This window comes from Mastigoproctus giganteus, chromosome 14 (assembly GCF_048544385.1).
Source record: "Mastigoproctus giganteus isolate SK-2022 chromosome 14, ASM4854438v1, whole genome shotgun sequence".
In the NCBI taxonomy this organism is placed as follows: domain Eukaryota; kingdom Metazoa; phylum Arthropoda; class Arachnida; order Uropygi; family Thelyphonidae; genus Mastigoproctus; species Mastigoproctus giganteus.
The window spans coordinates 96,571,446-96,590,905 of NC_143588.1; the positions used below are offsets into that span (position 1 = coordinate 96,571,446).

At 37.2% G+C, this 19,460-nt stretch overlaps 1 protein-coding gene across 1 annotated transcript in view; it reads left to right on the forward strand.

The window, feature by feature from the left end:
• poe (E3 ubiquitin-protein ligase-like protein poe) overlaps window positions 1-19,460 on the forward strand; it is an 849,790-nt gene that overhangs the window by 691,435 nt on the left and 138,895 nt on the right. Inside the window, exon 58 of the mRNA XM_090388478.1 lies at window positions 397-2,820. Coding sequence (XP_090244604.1) covers window positions 397-2,820 — 2,424 coding nt within the window. The remainder of the gene's footprint in view (window positions 1-396; window positions 2,821-19,460) is intronic.

Below are 19,460 nucleotides of genomic sequence, written 5' to 3' on the forward strand. Positions count from 1 at the left end.
CTTTTGCAACACTCTAAAGCATACTCCTTGTTATATGCTTATACAGTGAATAACAGTTTTAATTAAATTCTGTATTTGTTTTGATTCTCTGGCAAACTATTGCATTTTAATTGAATAGCACTGTATATAAGATATACTTCCTCAGAAGAAACTGCTAGTTATTTAATACAGTATGATGAATGTAATATATTTCAATTTTAAAGAATATTATCTCTAATGAGAGATTTTTAATTTCCGTAGTTCTTAAGCAAATGATTTAGTTGTTACTAATTGTAATGTTTTTTACTCTAAATATTTATCATTGATAGTTAGTTAATTGGATGATATATGCATATATTGCTTAAAGAATTTATAATTTCAAAAATTTATGTTTTTAATTTTTTCCACTCTGTTTAGGTTATTCTCATGCTTAGTTCAGACTTAGTTGGAGAAGAAGAAAAAGATAGAGCTGCATTGGACAGCCTGTTGACAGCAGTAATTTTTGAGTTGAATATTGGTAACACAGATGTATCAAAGATTGCAGAACGCACACCAGAAAGAGAAGTTCACCTAATAATCATGCGATTACTAAGCATTATGATGTCACGTGTTAAAGGCAGTGTGAAACCTTCAGCTGGAGAGTCATCAACTTTTTGCAGCGGTGCCACAGCACTCGCCCTTCTTAACAGTAACATAATTGAGTATTCTTTGCAAATTTTAAAATCACTTTTAGATTACTGGAAAGTTATGCAAATGGATGATAAATCATCGAGCATTACAGGCAATCTCTTGAAACCTCACCCTTCTTCTCCCCCTCCAGACATGTCACCATTTTTCTTGCGACAGTATGTTAAAGGCCATGCAAGTGATGTATTTGAAGCTTATCCTCAATTACTAACTGAAATGGTTCTAAGACTGCCTTATCAAATCAAAAAAATAGTTAGTTCCCTTCCTTCTTCTCCTCCTATCACATTTAATCAAGCTTGGTATTCCTATCTTTGTGAATATATGATGATACAACAAACTCCTTTTGTTCGTAGGCAAGTTCGCAAACTATTACTCTTTATATGTGGTTCTAAAGATAAATATCGGCAACTAAGAGATTTCCATGCCTTGGAGTCGCACATGAAAGATGTAAAAATAATTTGTCACCAGGGAGGGTTTGATAATCAGTCTCTAGGAAGTTCTATTGTAAGTCTTCCATATGACTCCCTAATTACCTTGATTGAACACTTGAAAGCTTGTACTGAAATAGCCACCTCTAGAACTTATAATTGGCAGAAGTTCTGTCAGAAAGATGAAAGCATCTTATCATTTCTTATTCATGTCAGTTTCTTATTGGATGAAGGTGTTTCTCCTGTGATTCTTCAGCTATTACAGTGTGCACTGTGCGGAACTAAAAGCCTTCAGCAGCAGCAGTTTGCAGGAAGTGCTACTCCACAAGCTACTAGCTCTCCAGCCAAACAAAGAAAAGAACGAGAAAAATCAGAACCAGAAGAGGATAGTGAGGAAACATCAAAATATAATACAGCTCTCTATCTTGTACTTGCCCAACAAGTTAACAAATTTGTTGATTCTAATGTTTTAACTCAGTTCATTCGTTCTTTCTTATTAGAATCAAATCAGACATCAGTTCGATGGCAAGCACATTCATTAATTTTCCATCTGTTTAAGAATTCTATTAATACTAAACAAGAGGTCCTTCTAGATTTAATGTGGAAATTGTGGTCACAGTTACCTATGTATGGCCGCAAAGCAGCACAATTTGTAGACCTAATTGGCTTTTTTACACTCAAGATTTCTCAGCTGGATAAGAAGGATCATGAATATATTGAGAAGGCCTTGGATGTCTTGCATCAACAAAACCAGCTGCTTATGAATCATCCCAATTCTAACATTTATAATTCTCTTCAAGGCTTAGTAGAATTTGATGGGTTTTATTTAGAGAGTGAACCTTGTCTGGTATGCAATAATCCTGAAGTTCCTTATACTAACATAAAATTGTCAGCAATTAAAGTGGATTCCCGATTTACTACAACAACTCAAATAGTAAAGCTTATTGGTAGTCACACCATATCCAAAATTACACTTCGTATTGGTGATCTTAAGAGAAACAAAATGGTCCATACACTGAATGTATATTACAACAACCGTTCAGTGCAATCTGTTGTTGAATTGAAAAATAGACCTTCCATTTGGCACAAAGCTAAAAAGTGTACCCTAGCTGCAGGTCAGACAGAATTGAAAATTGAATTTCCTCTACCAATTGTGGCTTGCAATCTTATGATAGAGTATGCTGATTTTTATGAAAATTTTCAAGCATCATCAGAAACTCTTCAATGTCCACGTTGCAGTGCTTCTGTTCCTGCCAATCCTGGAGTTTGTGCAAACTGTGGAGAAAATGTATTCCAATGTCATAAGTGTCGTGCCATAAACTATGATGAAAAAGATCCTTTTCTGTGTAATTCCTGTGGATTTTGTAAATATGCAAAATTCGATTACACTCTTACAGCAAAACCATGCTGTGCAGTTGATCCAATTGAAAATGAAGAGGATCGTAAGAAAGCAGTAGCCACAATTAATAGTTTATTAGAAAAAGCAGATCGTGTTTATAAACAGCTTATTGCAAATAAGCCAGCACTTGAACTTCTTTTATTGCGTATTTATGAGCATGGATTACTCGATAGGGGTCCAGAAGATGGAACGTGTTCAGCAACTACATCAGCTGGGGCAGGATCCATGTCATCAACTAATGTCAACAGAGCCATACAGCAGCTAGCACAACGTTATTGTCAAGACTGCAAAGCTTCTTTTGATGAACTCAGTAAAATTGTGCAAAAGGTAATGAATTTTTTAATTTCTTTTTTTTAAATAATTTGCATTTCATAGCAAATATTATGTGCTAATAACAGATTTGCTAGTATGAGTAGCTCTTTCTAAACAATTTAGAATATAATGTTGTTATACAGAATAAAATCATAATATTGTATTGTGTAACAAGATGTAGGTAGTATTCTGAATGGAATCAGTAACTATATAATGACAGGTTCAAAGAACAACAGCAGAGTTCATATTTTGAAGGTCTAAAAGAGGCAAGATTGAGAACAGCTGATGCACCTGCTACAAAATGTTGTCATTTTATGGTGGAAGTTCATAAGCATTTGTAACCTAATGAAGGAAGGAATGAATGAATAGATAAATGAAACTGAAGGAATAAATTCTTTTCTGTTAGTGTATTTTAAATTGTGACTTGCCACATAAATAAAAACATTTATTAACAGTGAATCTCAAGGACTTAATATCTCACATATACAGGTAGTTTCTGACTTTACGAGTTAATTCGTTCCTAGCGCGCGCGCTCGTAAAGCGGAAATTTATTTCCCATAGACGTTATGCTAAAAACAGGGGTTACGTTCTCAATAATGAAATTAATTGGCTAATTAGTTTGTTTATCCCCTTCCTGGAACATTTTGTTCCGGAAAATGTGCCATAATGGATCGACTTTTTTTATTTTACAGATTAAAAGTATGCATCATGCAAATACTCATTGTATAGTTTGTGTTTTTTATTAATTTTTTCGTAGAAAATACATGGGAGTAATTAACCCATTTGGGCTATCCCGAGTTATCTTGTGTATGCCAAAAAGTGTGCAGATTATACAGATTTTTTAAATATATTAGTGTTTGAGCTAAAAGAAAGGCACAGAAAAAACCTTCATTACTCATTATATAAATAAATTTAAAAAAATAAGTGTAAATCACAAGCAGTAATCGCAAAATAACTACATTCTGACACACGGCCGCCAGAAGTGGACAGGCAAGGTAAGTGTCGCTTACAAGCAGCAGTTCAAGAGGGTGTCGAAATATTTTTCGATATTGTTTTTTGTGAATTATTTTCATGGGTATATTCTGTATTTAGGATGGCAAATTATATTTTGCTTATTGGCGGCACAGGAACACATGCTACTGTTCTGATATTGCTGTACACTATAAGTAAAACGAAAGCCAGTCGTTTGTTGCCAGGCGTAAGAAAATCCTGAGAAAACTGGGGATTTACCTGCCTAATGCAAAATTAGCCAGAAAAAATGCGTTTCAGTCCTAAATTATTGTCTCCCGAGATATTTTGTGTAGTTCCAAATAATTTTTAAAACTAAAAACGAGATATCTCAGGATAATCCATGAAGCGATTAAACAATGATTGATTTATCCAAATAAATTAAAACCAAATAAATAAAAACAAACAAATAGCCTGTAAAATCAAGCAAATTATAATTTAAAGAAATTATTTATGACTTACAAATGTTAAAAAATGTTTATTCATCATCGTCAACTAAATGCATGCACGTTGATCACTCATTGTTGGTTTGTTGCACAAGGAGTCGTCTTCTTCAGAAATGCTTCAAGAAGGGTTTGTTTCCAAGATAATCTCTTCTCTTTTCTTTATAAATTTCACGATAGCATGCATAAGCATTTTTTAATGGCACGCACAAATTGCAACTAACTAATACGATGCACGCAAGTGAGATTGTAACTAACAAGATTCGCGTGACGTAACAAGTTTACAAAGCTTGAAGAAAAGAAAAAAAAAAGGAATGAAGAGAAGATTCTGAAAATTTATTTATATTTTTGTATGATTGAAGATTGCAGTGAAGGGGAAACACATTTCACCATAATAACGTAAAAACCCACACAATTCCAGCTATCGGTATTTTTGCAAATGCAATAACATCAAGTTTACTACCTGTTTATAATTTATTGCAGTAACAGAAAAACTCAATAAACCAGAAAATGCAAATTGTTTTATGGTAGTGACCTCGAAAAATGTGCTTTAGAAAAATATCAAAAACTCGTTCAAAATTGATTCTTATAATGATGAAAGTGTAGTGGATTTTAATGATTTGAATTGGTAACTAATACAATTTACATTATAAAAATGACCTTTGAGAGAGATAAATAGCTTAGTTATATAGCAAAAATTTCAACTTTCAAGATCTTGGAACGAATAACTAAAAAACAGTGTTACTGGGTTCACATTACGATATTTTCACGATACAGTGGTGTCTATGGAACGTATTAATATCGTAAAGCGAAGTGCACTGTATTGTATAGCTACACGGGTGGTTTGAAATGCTATATTTATGAATGTTTAACATTCAATTTTTTTTGCAATTAATGTTGATATTTTCAATTTTGTCGATTCTTAATACTCGAAAAAAAAAAAAAACTTGTAAACCCAAGAACTCGCAAAGCGAGAACTGCCTCTATTACTTACTGTTTGAGAAAATATAATCATCCTGGTTGTGAATTAATAAAATGAAGATATCTCCTGACCGTCTGGTTTTTCTCAATTTTACCTCTTATTATTATTATTATTAGCCATGTGATATAAGGAAGCCTGAGGCTTATGCTACACCAACCAAAAAAAAATACCCGAATTACCCTGAGAGAGAGAGAAAAGTAGAAAGAGAAAAATGATGATCTCCAGCTCAGGACCTTGGGTTTGCCAAGCCCATACTCACCAGATGTGAGCCCCTGGGGTTATTTTTATTTATTTTATTTATTTTTTTTTTAATTTATTTATTTATTATTATTATTTTTTTTTTGTTCACTTATTACAGTTTAACCTCTGCTTTCACAAATGGGTCTGTTTTTGGAACTGCACTGTGACTATCCCTGCTTTTAATTCCCTCCCCTAACTTGTTAATATGGGATAAAGTTTTTTCATAAGCTGAAAGTTTAATTTCTGTTTTTATCTTTTTATCTTTAATTCAAGAATAACTTCATACTCCTACCTATTATCAATATGAAGAGAAATATAAAAATACAATTATGGAGCAAAAGGTGCACATTAGACACTACATATAACAAAAATTAAATATTTCAATTTGGATGCTCCAGATCTTCATCTGAAGTAAAGGATACTATTCCTCTCCTCCCTTCCCAAAAGCATTACAAGAACTTGGAATTTTCTTTCTATTTGAATTTTTGTTCCTTATGTTTCACTAGTATTGACAAATGATGTAAGGAATCAAGGTTGTGTAGTATCTGAGTAGATGTGAACATTCAAACAGTTGCTCTTTTAAAGGAAATTTCAGACATCTATTCTGAAATTATTCCCTCTCAATATAAATTTATACACCTTTTGTGTGTTGGTGAACAAGTATAAAGATGCCCTCAGCATTTAGTGTATGAAACCATTGTAACCTTTCATAAGACTGTGTGTAGTTGGGATATATAGATTGGACAACTATCTGAATGAAAATGAAATATTTGTCTCAACAAGAATATCCAAGTACTGCAGAGTAAACAACAAATTGAATAAATAAATATGTCACAATTGTGAGCTATGTACAGAGCATATTGTAGTAAGGTCCTTGAGGATTCTCACAAGTATTCTTTTGGAATGACAAGCTAGGACTTGCTACCTGGGGGTTTAAGATGTCGAGAATTGATATTCAGGTGTGACACTTGAGTTAACTGGACTGAATTATACTGAAGTCCGATCTTTCTGCCACAACCAAATTATCTGTTTGCACCTTCACAATGGTGGGACTCTTAGTAAACCTAGGTGTAACATGTCTTAGGGCCTTAAATACTGCACCTAGTATACTGGAGGTGAAAACCCAGATATGAACTAACATAAGCAGGGGACCAAAGTGTGGCTTCCACACAATGCAGAGGAATGCTGCCCCACTCTTACTAGGCAGTGCTAGATGATTCTCATCAACCAGTGCAATACCACTACTTTGCTTCTTAGTGGCTTGAACTAGGGAAACCCATGTTTTCTCTCCCCCCATCACTTCTACCATGCAGTATAATTGATATCTTTTAAAGTTATTGATAAGTTTCACTGCATAATCCAATCTTCCTTACATTTCAAAGGTACAGCTGTAAAATGATGTTCACAGGCTTGCCACTGGATAGTCTACCAGATCGAACCTGTTGGTAACACTCTAGGAGGCATCCAGATCAACTAGTGTATAATCTTGCTGCTGCTGCTACTCTGCCAGGTAGTGACTGCAGTGGGTCTGAGTATTGTGTATGCTCAGGCATTGTTGATGCCACATTATGTGGAAGAGTTGCATATATTCTTGCTATGTGTATACCATATTCAAAATTTCATTACTTCATACGTGGCCCACCTTTTATTTGCTGCTGAATGCATCATGAATAGTCAAACTAATAGAACAAACTTGTCTGCAAAAAAGATCTAACCACCTACACAATTCTTCATTCATTTCATAAATATACATGGTCTCAGTTCCAGTCTCAGTGATGTCCATTTCCCCTTAGTCTGCCAAGCACCACTTACTTTTTTCTGACAGAATCACAATTATCGGTTGATTCAACCACTGTTCATCTCTATTCTTTTAATTATTCACTGTATAATTCCTTTTGCTTCAAAGGTGGTATTTGTGCATATGCCCACTCTGATATTCTCTGTCAGAGACAGTAATTTGGAATCTCCTCTTTTCGATCTCCTTTGTCTTATGATCTCTCTCTCTATCTCCTTCTTTCAAATTCATCTGTTGCCTTTATCGATCTTCCAATCACTTTGGAACTCTTGGATTTCCTTTCTTTGAAACTTGACTTTCTCCAGTCCCACTTTCCTAACATTGAGGTAATTATCCTTTGCAATTTTAATGTTCACAACCCCAGCTGGCTTCCATTTTCTACTCACATGGACCTCAGCTCGAGGTAATGAGGCTGTTGCTATTACTAATGACCAGATTGGTCATATATCTACCATACATCAGACAGCCTTAACCACAGAACTAACATCCTTGATCTTTTTCTCACAAACAACTATTCTAAGTATACTGTCGAGGTGAGTGGTTCTCTAGGCACCTCAGATCAAAACTTGATGGTGGTGTTTTCTCCAGTGGAGCTGTTTCTCTCATGGCCATTCTCAGCCTTCTGTTTGGCATTACAAGAATGCAAAATTGGATGACCTGCAAGGTTTCTCTTCTTCTTTTCCTTGGTTAGATTACTGTTTTAAATCTTCTGATGTGAATGTTTGCTTAATGTCAGTATAATTATTCTTGGAGGAATAAAATCGTTTATTTCACACTCCACCTTGAATCTCATCCTTTAAACCTTGTTTTTCCATAAATGTGCTAAGGCTGTTCAAGAAAAGAATATTGCATATCTCAACTGGTTTGCATGCAAATCTCTTGGTTCATTTTCTATGCCAAAGCAGTAGCCTGTTCAAACAAGTCTTTACACTCTACTCATAGCCTGTTCAAAGTAGATTTTGAACAGGCTAAGAGTAGAAAATTTGCTTCTTGTCCAAATGGTAGTTGAGCATTCTGGTCTCTTGCCAAAGCTATTGGCTGCAACTCTTTCCCCATCTGTACTGCCGCCTATCTTAAAACCTGATGATTTTATTGCCTCCTTAGCTAAAAATTAAACCAAGTTACTAGCATCATTCTTTTCTTCTAATTGTATTGTTGATCATGGTAAGCTGCCTACCATTCCCAGTACACTACTCAGTGCCTCCTGTGGTCTTCCAACAAAAGGATGTCAGAAGAAGTTTGAACCATCTTGATGCCAAGAAAGCTCCAGGTCCTTATGATATTTCTCTGCTTGTTGTCGACACATGCTCCTGAGCTAACCCTTGTTCTGTGTTGCCTTTTTCTGCTTTCCTATTTCACTAGTGTTTTTCCTTCTGCTTGAAAATATTCTCATATCCAGGCAATTCCTAAAAGCATTACAAATTCCTCTCATCCAGTTATTGTTCCCATTGCACTTACCTCTACCCTTTCCAAAGTAATGGAACAATCCATTAACTGCCACCTCCTAAACTATCTTGAAACCTTTCATTTGATCAGTGATCATTGGTATGGATTCCATCAGTGCTGATTCACTGGTAATATATTGGCTTATGTTACCTATCTATGGACAATTTGAATAGAAAAGTTTGATAAAACTCAAGCAGTTGCTCTTGACATTTCAAAAGTTTTTGATTGTGTTTGGCATAAAGGTCTTCTAAATAAGCTTTGCTCTGGAGGCTAACTATGATTTTCTCAACTGCAGGCCTCCAATAAGAAAGTGGTTACTTTAAACTGGGTGATGTCATCTACCACCTGGTACTGCTTGATGACTCAGAAGGTCAGCTATTTCTCTGTCTGATGTGAATGCCCACCTCAACCACTGCTTACCTTGGTTTACACATGGGTACTTACCTCCAATATGTAAGGTGTAGGGTTTCTGACCTTTCACATGAGGATATACCTAAGATTGCTAACAGTATCAGCATCAGGAAGATGCAAACAGAAGTACAGTTATTACAGAACAACCAGACTTCGCTTAAATTAGGTCCAACTGAATTACAAGTAGGACATGAATGTCAGCTCTTAACTTTCATAGCTGAAAGAATATCTGTAACAATCGCTTGAGGAACCAACAGAATTTAAAATACTCAAGCAGAACTATGGAATTCACATAATATGTAATAAGTATAAACTGTCTTTCATAGTAGGTTTAAAAATGTGAAAACTATTGTACAGACTACATGTTGCTGTATAACTACAATGTGGGTGACTTTTTCAAGGATCAGCTACTGGGATTGAAAGGAAAAGGAATGAAATGTGACCCTTCTTTCTGTAATAATATATAGTATAGTCTAACACCTGAGAAATGAACCAGTTTGTATTAATTTTTATGTATATTACATTTTTAATACTTTAAATTTTCTGTATAGTGCATATTGATTACTGTTGACCCAAAAAAGTCCTAATTGAAAATGAATTTACAAATTAGTTAATATAGTAGTGTATTGTTTTTGCAGGTATACAGGTCGACCATCACTAATCCAACCACCACTAATCCGGTCTCACCGCTAATGCGGACATAATTTCCGCGAACGTAATTTCAAATTTCTCGGTTCAGCGCACCGACCTGCTGCTACTGTTTTGGTGGCGTTGGTTGCAGTATCAGCTGTTGGTGCAAACTCGTAAACACTGGCAAACCATTTCTACTTGTTTTTCTGCATTTATTATTATAACCTCCTCACATTTAGCCCTAGCCATGGTACCAATACATAAAGGAATTGCCTCTTGTGGTGTAAAGCACAAACACCGTACAGTATATTGTCCATAACAGATAGAGTTGAACTTCTGAAAAAACTTGACAGCGATGTGTCTGTGAGAAGTTTAACTCTGCTTAGTTGTAAATTCTAGCAATTTCTCTCAGTTCCTCTTATTTTAGTAATTTTCTTTTAGCCATTTCTTTTTAAATTTTCTTTTTTTTTTTTTTTACAACACAATAAGATGGATAATACAGTGTGCTGATGAACTTGTTTTCACAAAATCCCTAACAATACTGACAAACTTATTGTGACGTTTGAGAGTTTATTTTATCGAAATTAGTTTTATTGCAGCACTCTCCGCACGTGCAATAAACTAATCACAAACGACCTTCGTATGTATGCCGTAATAGCGTCACACACATATGTGGCCGACGCTGCTTCTCAAGAAATAAAGTAACCTACTGGGGCCATGTTGGCCACATATATGCAACATAAATTTTTTTTTTTTTTTTTTGTTTTGATATGTTAAGCGAAAAAACAACAGCACTGACATTACAATATTTATTTTAGAATTACTAATCAAATTATTTACTAAATATTTTTTTATCCCTGGGGAATTTTTTTTCTTAAACTAGCTTGGCACTCAATGTGTTAAAGGTAGGATGAAGTGGTTAGCTATTGGGTAAACTGTAACTGCTAAAATAATCACTTGTGATCTGGCAAACTCACAAGTCTGGCACCCCACAGGTCCCAACGCTGCCGGGTTAGTGACAATCAACCTGTATTAGATTTTATTTCTCAAGGTAATTGAATTTTTTAATTTTTTTTTTCTTCAATTAATGGAAACAAAAAGTAAATAACTAATTATCTTGTTACCAATTAATTATTAATTGATTTACTAAAAATAAATAAAAGTAATTATTTTCATTTCGCTGCACATACCTCCCAACATAATATTCGCTCAAGGTTTTTTAGTGCTCTTTAATCATCAGCATGTGAAATGCAATGTATTTCAGGCTCTGTGATTTAATAAATTAGTAGTAGTAGTAGTGGCATGTGATGCAAGAAAGCATGTGTATGGGCTTATGCAGCATCAGCCAAAAAAAAAAAAAAAATCACACCATTCCCTCCAAATGCCTGTCCAGTTCCTCCTTAAATTTATTCAACCTATCAACTTCCACGACAGATGGAAGTTTGTTCCAGCAATTAACCACCCGCTGGCTAAAGGCAAATTTCCGCACATCTATTCTACATCTGTCTTTTCTTAATTTAAATTTATGCCCCCTTAGGTTCGTAATCTGAACAAGTGGAAGGATCCCATCAGAATTCAGCATGCTCAACCCATTCAAGGCCTTATACACCTCAATCAGATCACCACACGGGTGCCTAGTCTCCAGCCACTTCAATTTGCAAAACTTAAGCCTCTCTTGGTAAGAGGATCATTTCATTCCCCTCACCAATCTTGTTGCCCTTCTATGTACACGCTCAAGTAAATCTACATCCTTCCTAAAATGAGGCCTCCAGACCTGTACGCAGTACTCAAGGCGTGGCCTGACCATTGCCTTATACAGAGGGATAATCACTTCCTTTTCCCTGCTAGCAAAATTCCTATATATCATTGACAAAACCCAATGACCTGCCCTGGCAGCCTGTCTGCATTGCTCAGAAAACTTCATATCTGCCTGCACAATTACTCCCAGGTCTTTTTCATTTTCTACCACCTTAAGTGTAGTACCACACAGTTGGTACGTTTCTCTGGGGTTACTTCTACCCATATGTAGTACTTTGCATTTGTCAAGGTTAAACTTCAGTTGCCACTTCTTAGCCCATATGCCCAAATTATCTAGATCCTGTTGCAGTAGCACACTGCCATTACTGTCATTAACAACCCTGCCAACCTTTGTATCATCTGCAAACTTCGACATTAAGCCTGATATACCTTCATCAATATCATTGATAAATATACAAAACAACAGTGGACCTAACACCAAACCCTGTGGGACTCCACTAATAACATTAGTCCAAGAAGAGCAGCACCCATTGATTGCCACCCTCTGTCTTCTCGCACTTAGAGATCCTTTTATCCATTGTAGCAACTTACCCTTAATACCATTCTGCTCCAATTTGTACAATAGTCTTCCATGCGCAACAGTGTCAAAAGCTTTCCTAAAATCCAAATATATGATATCAAAATTATTTTTTGCATCCAGTTCCTTTGTAACCACATCATAATATCCTATCAAATTTGTCAGACAAGACTTTCCCTTAACAAACCCATGCTGTGTCTGAATTATTGCTGCAGCCTTGTCTAGATGATCCTGCAATGCATCTTTAACCAGTGACTCCATTATTTTACCCGGAACTGAAGTTAAACTGACTGGTCTGTAATTACTCGTGTCACCCTTCGATCCCCTTTGTGAATTGGGGATACATTTGCAGATCTCCAGTCCATGGGAACCTCCCCTGAGTCCAAGGATGCTCTCATAATTATGGCTAAGGGTTTGCTTAGTTGCTTTGCCACCTCCTTTAATATAACTGGATAGATCCCATCCACCCCAGGTGCTTTTCTTACATTTAACTTCAACAATTTCTCTTCCACTTTGCTCTCAGTTATTACAAAATCATTAAGTATCTTGCTACAATTTGATAACCTTCTGCCATTTTCAAACCTTAATAATTCCTCATGTGTGAATGTAGATGCAAAATACTCATTCAGTTTGTTTGCTCTCTGAGCAGGATCATCAACAGTCGAACCATCGATGTCAAGTGGACCATTCAGATTCATCCCCTTCCTTTTAGAGTTTATATAAGTAAAGAAATCCTTGCTGTTTTTCTTAGCATCTAAAAAACTTGGTTTTCTCTTTCGCTCTCGGCGTTACTTTTCTTCCAAACAGCTGCTCACTCTGTATAAATCGCAAATCTGCCCAGCCATGGAATATTGTTCCCACATCTGGGGTGGTGCCCCCAAAACCTCTCTCAGGCTTCTTGATTCCATTCAGAAGAGGGCAGTTAGGTTAATTAATGATTCATCTCTAACAGAGTCTCTCCACTCGCTTTCTCATAGACGTATTATTTCTGCTGCATGCCTCTTCTACAGATACTTCCATGGGCACTGTTCTTCTGAATTGGCTTCTATAATTCCTGCTCTCTCTTTCAAAACAGTCCGAACACATGCCACCACCAGCCAACATCAATTTACTGTCCAACTTCAAACCCACAGAAACAACTTTTCATCTTCCTCATTTATTCATTCAACTGCCATTTTCTGGAACAACCTTCCTTCATACGTATTTCCTGAAAATTACAATCTACAGAAGTTAGAGTCCAATGTCAACAAATATCTTCTTTCGTCTTCTCAACCTCCAACCCAAGCACAGTACTAAGTACTATAGGTTCTAATACCTCTCGTGTTTGGGGTTCACATAAAAAAAAAAAAAAAACTTCGACATTATGCCTAATATACCTTCATCAATATCATTGATAAATATACAAAACAACAGTGGACCAAACACCGAACCCTGTGGGACTCCACTAATAACATTAGTCCAAGAAGAGCAGCACCCATTGATTACCACCCTCTGTCTTCTAGCACTTAACGATCCTTTTATCCATTGTAGCAACTTACCCTTAATACCATTCTGCTCCAATTTGTACAATAGTCTTCCATGCGCAACAGTGTCAAAAGCTTTCCTAAAATCCAAATATATGATATCAAAATTATTTTTTGCATCCAGTTCCTTTGTAACCACATCATAATATCCTATCAAATTTGTCAGACAAGACTTTCCCTTAACAAACCCATGCTGTGTCTGAATTATTGCTGCAGCCTTGTCTAGATGATCCTGCAATGCATCTTTAACCAGTGACTCCATTATTTTACCCGGAACTGAAGTTAAACTGACTGGTCTGTAATTATTCGTGTCACCCTTCGATCCCCTTTGTGAATTGGGGATACATTTGCAGATCTCCAGTCCGTGGGAACCTCCCCTGAGTCCAAGGATGCTCTCATAATTATGGCTAAGGGTTTGCTTAGTTGCTTTGCCGCCTCCTTTAATATAACTGGATAGATCCCATCCACCCCAGGTGCTTTTCTTACGTTTAACTTCAACAATTTCTCTTCCACTTTGCTCTCAGTTATTACAAAATCATTAAGTATCTTGCTACAATTTGATAACCTTCTGCGATTTTCAAACCTTAATAATTCCTCCTTTAATATAACTGGATGGATAAGGAGGGTGCTGACTCTCTTTAGAAAATACAGCTGCGAATTACAGGCTCCGAAAAAAATGATAAGTGTTTGCTTTTTATTTACATAATTGTTATTTTATATTGTACTTAATACGTAGTCTTATAGTTTTAATTACACTGGTTATTTTTATTTTAATTCATATAAACAGTTTTTGTAGATATACGTAATATTTTATAAAACCGTTATTTCGTTCGAATATTGCAGGCATTGTTTTTGTATATAGTGATAGGGAATTCAAATTTTTAATTGAGGTAGCTAGGTAGCTCTAACGTATAATTATAGAAACAGTAATGCGCTTCACTGTTTCTATTAGATAGCGTAGTATTGACATTTAATTAATTTAATTTATTGATTTTATTAATTTAAAGTATCATGCCCCAAACTAGAGCAGCAAAGCAACGGGCACAAAGTGGCAGGAGTGCTGTGACTCAGGGGGAGAACTGAGGGGGGCGATTCTCCAATGCATCACAGCCTAAAAAAATGTGCAACTTGTGAAATGTTTGCCGAACTATCTGGAACGGAACATGATATTGCCATGGGGGATGTCTTTGTGTGTGCGCGATGTAAGGAGTGTAAGGAAATCTGGTGACAACTCAGCGTTGTTATGGGCCTATATGAGAGTTTGAAGGACAGGGTGGATGCCCTCAAAAGATCTAAATTGAGGGGCCCATCAGGCTCTCAGCTGCCCACATCAACGCCAGAGCTTGCACTTGGTCATCACGCAACACAGCGGCAACCCCCAAGGCAGAATGCGCTGGTCCCTCAGGAACTAGTAGTTGTTGGTGACTCTATTGTCAGGGAAATGGGAAACATCCTTTGTTAAAAGGATAGTTGGAACAGGACCAGGGTATGTCTGCCAGGAACAAAGGTTGATGACGTTGTAGAGCAATCATCTTTCAGGGCACAAAAGGTGATATAGTTGTACACGTTGGCACTAATGATATCAAGAGTAGGAGACCGGCAGAATTACTTAGCAAGTACAGGTCACTGTTGAAAAAAAGCCGTGAATTAGGGTTGAATTTGAAAGTGTCTGCAATTCTGCCCAGACACGATAGGAGGGAGTATATGATGAGAGCCTTGTCGATCAATTCGGCCCTGGAGGGATTGTGCAAGGCTCAAGGGGTAGAATGTTTTTTCAGCCTGGACTGTACTTGTTAACAGGAGAGATTGCTTCTACAGGGATGGGATACACTTAAATAGAAAGGGTGCAAGAATTTTTGCTGATGCTATCGAGGCAGTGTTGGGTGGGTCGGAAAACTGCTAGTTGGGGGGGGATACAAGGACTAATAGATTAACAGTAGCCACTGGCAGAGGTGGAAGTGATTCTTGCACTGCTTCTATTGAAATGAGCAGAAGCCTGAAAAACAAGATGCAGGATATTTCAGAGACTGCTGGGAGTCATTGCGGTACAAGTAAACACATGGGTTGTGCTAGGGTAGCTAAGAATAGAAACAGGTGCATGTATACCTGCGTGTACACCAATGCTAGGAGTTTGGTAAATAAATTTGATGAATTTGAGGTATTGCTCAAAACATCAAAGGCAGACATTGTTGGGATACCAGAGACATGGTTGTCACACAGATATAAGGAATGCGGAACTGGAACTTGGGGAATACAATGTGTATAGAAAGGATAGACAGGACAGGAGGGGAGGACGGGTTATGCTATTAGTTAAGAAACACATAAAGTCCAATGAAGTGAAGCCAGTCGACATCGATGGACAGGGCAGTGTCGAGTCAGTTTGGTGTGACATAAGCATAGGGAAATCAAAATTGAGAGTAGGAGTGTGCTATAGGCCTAATGACTCTGATGAGTATAATAAGATATTGTACAGGGAAATAGAGTGGGCCAGTAAATCAGAGAGTCTTATAATGGGGGATTTTAATTTCCCAGATATTGACTGGAATTTGTGGATTGGTCACTCGCACACTAGCAAGGCTTTTGTGGATTTATTGGATGATTGTTTTCTACATCAGCATGTTCGTGAGGCAAAAGAGGGAGCAATACTCTTGATCTGATTATCAGTAGTGATTCTTCATGCATTAAGATCTGCAGATAAATGAACCACTAGGTGGCAGTGATCACAGTGTGTTGAAGTGGGATTTACTCAAGGAGGTAACTACCATCAGAGGTAAAGGGAAGGGTTTTTGTTTTCGTAAAGGCGACTATGATGGTCTGAGACAGTATTTAAATTCTATACAGTGGGACCAACTGATCATGTTACCAACAGCAAACTCAAAATGGGAAGCATTCAAGGAACTAATCTTGGAGGCTACCAGGCTTTACATACCAACTAAGAAATATTGTTCAAGGTTTAGGCCTAAATGGTTGTCAGATGAACTAATGAGACATGTGGCAGAGAAGAAAAATGCATGGGATACATACAAATTAATGGGTGACATGGAAGCCTATGATAGATATAAGTTGGTCTGTAACCAAGTCACAAAGGAGATTAGGCAGGCAAAGGCAGACTACGAAAAATCCTTGGCAAAGGATGCAAAGAAAAACAGAAAAGAGTTCTTTACCTATTTAAACTCAAGAAGGAAAGGGATGAATCAGATTGGTCCACTGGATATTGATGGTTCAACAGTTGAGGATCCTGCTCAGGTGGCTAACAATCTAAACGAGTATTTTGCATCTACATTCACGCATGAGGAGTTATTCAGGAAGGAGAATGATGTAGGTAAAGTAAACATTGGCAGTGAGCTGGATGATTTTGTAATAACTGAGAGGAAAGTGGAGGAGAGATTGTTGAGGATAAACATAAAAAAGGCACCTGGGGTGGATGTGATCTATCCAGTTATATTAAAGGAGGCAGCATAGGAAGTAAGCAAACCCCTAGCCATAATTATGAGAGCTTCTTTGGACTCAGGGGAGGTACCCATAGACTGGAGATGTGCAAATGTAACCCCAATTCACAAAGGAGGGTCAAAGGCTGACACAAGTAATTATAGACCTGTTAGTTTAACTTCTGTTCCAGGTAAATTAATGGAGGCACTGGTTAAAGAAGCACTGCAGGATCATATAGACAAGAATTCAGTTATAGCTCAGACGCAGTATGGTTTTGTTAAGGGCAGGTCTTGCCTGACCAATTTGATTGGATACTATGATGTAGTCACAAAAGAACTGGATGCAGGGAATAACTTTGATATTATATATTTGGATCTTAGAAAGGCTATTGATACTGTTGCACATGGAAGACTGCTGCACAAATTGGAGCAGTGTGGCATTGGAGGCAAATTGCTGCTATGGATAAGGGGATGGTTGAGTGGCAGAAGACAGAGAGTGGTAATCAATGGACACTGCTCAACGTGGACTAATGTTATTAGTGGAGTTCCTCAGGGTTCAGTGTTGGGTCCGTTGTTGTTTTCGGTGTTTATGAATGATATTGATGATGGGATATCAAGTTTAATGTCCAAGTTTGCAGATGATACAAAGGTTGGCAGGGTTGTTAAGGACACTACTGACGCTATGCTGCTACAACAGGATCTGGAAAGGTTGAACAGATGGGCTGAGAGGTGGCAAATGAAGTTTAACATTGACAAATGTAAAGTACTACATATGGGAAACAGTAACCCCAGAGCAACATATCAACTCTGCGGTACTACACTGACAGTGGTGGAGAATGAAAAGGACCTGGGGGTAATTGTGCAGGCAGATATGAAGTTCTCTGAGCAGTGCAGACGAGCTGCAAGAGTAGCTCATGGTGTCTTGTCAATGATATACAGGAATTTTTCTAGCAGGGATAAGGAGGTGATTATTCCCTTGTATAAGGCAATGGTTATGCCACATCTTGAGTACTGTATACAGGTCTGGAGGCCTCATTTCAAGAAGGATGTAGAGCTGCTGGAACGGGTACAGAGAAGGGCGACAAGATTAGTGAATGGAACAAAGGGTTGCTCTTACGAAGAAAGTCCTAAGTTTTGCAAATTACAGAGTCTGGAGACTAGGCACCGGCGAGGTGATCTGATAGAGGTGTATAAGGCTTTGAATGGTTTGAGCATGCTCAATGCCAATGGGATTCTTCATCTTGCTCAAAATAATCACCTCAGAGGGCATAAATTCAAATTGAGGAAGGACGGATGTCGGATAGATGTGCGGAAATTTGCCTTTGGCCAGCGGGTGGTTGGTTGGTGGAACCGACTTCCGTCACTTGTTGTTGAAGTTGATAGCCTAAACAAATTTAAGGCCCAACTGGACAGGTATTTCGAACGAACGGAGGGGTGAAATGGTAGTGGTGTGTTTTTTTTTTTTTTTTTTGGCTGATGCTGAATAAGCTTGCTTTCTTGCATCATATGCCTCTACTAATGCTAATGCTAATTGTGCATTTTCTAGGCCAACCATCTCATCGACTTTCAAAGCTTGTTTGGAACAATTGGTAACAGCACTCACAACCAAATTAATTAGTATTAATAAAAACTTTAAAAAATGCCAGCCAATGTTTTTTGTTGGTGGGGGAAACTTTGTCTATACAACCTAGATCCGTATCACACTTCTTTTCACTTCCAGATGGCACCTATTCAGCTGTTTCTTAAATTATACCAGACTGTCAACCTTACTACTCAGATGCAGTTTATTCCACTCTTCAATGGCCAAATGTAAACTCTCGAAGTTCCACTCTGTTAGTGTCCCCAGTAACATTGTATTTAGCATTAGCAGAATGGCAAATGATGTAAGAAAGCAAGCTTATACAGTATCAGCCAAAAAAAAAAAAAAAAAAAAAAAAAGACACTTCCCATTTTGCCTATTCAGTCCCTCCAATAGTTTTCCAGTTCCTTGAATTTATTTAAGTTGATAGCTTAGAAGTTTGTTCCAGCAGTCAACCACTTGCTGGCTGAATGAAATTTCTGCACATCTATTCTGTAACCATCCTTGCTCAGTTTGAATGTGAGTCCCATCCTGTAGTCTGAGCAAGAGGAAGAATCCCATCAGCATTGAGCTAGCTCAATCCATTCAATCCATCCATTCAACCCTTTGCCTGTTTTTGTATGGCCCACGAGCTAAGGATGGTTTTTACATTTTTAAATGGTTGAAAAAAAAAAATCAAAAGAATAATATTTCGTCAAAGTGAAAATTTTATGAAATTAAAATTTCAGTGTCCATGAATAAAGTTTTATGGAACACAGCACACCTTCATTTACGTATTGTCTATGGCTGCTTTCGTGCTACAATGGCAAAATTTAGTTGCGACAGTGACCATATG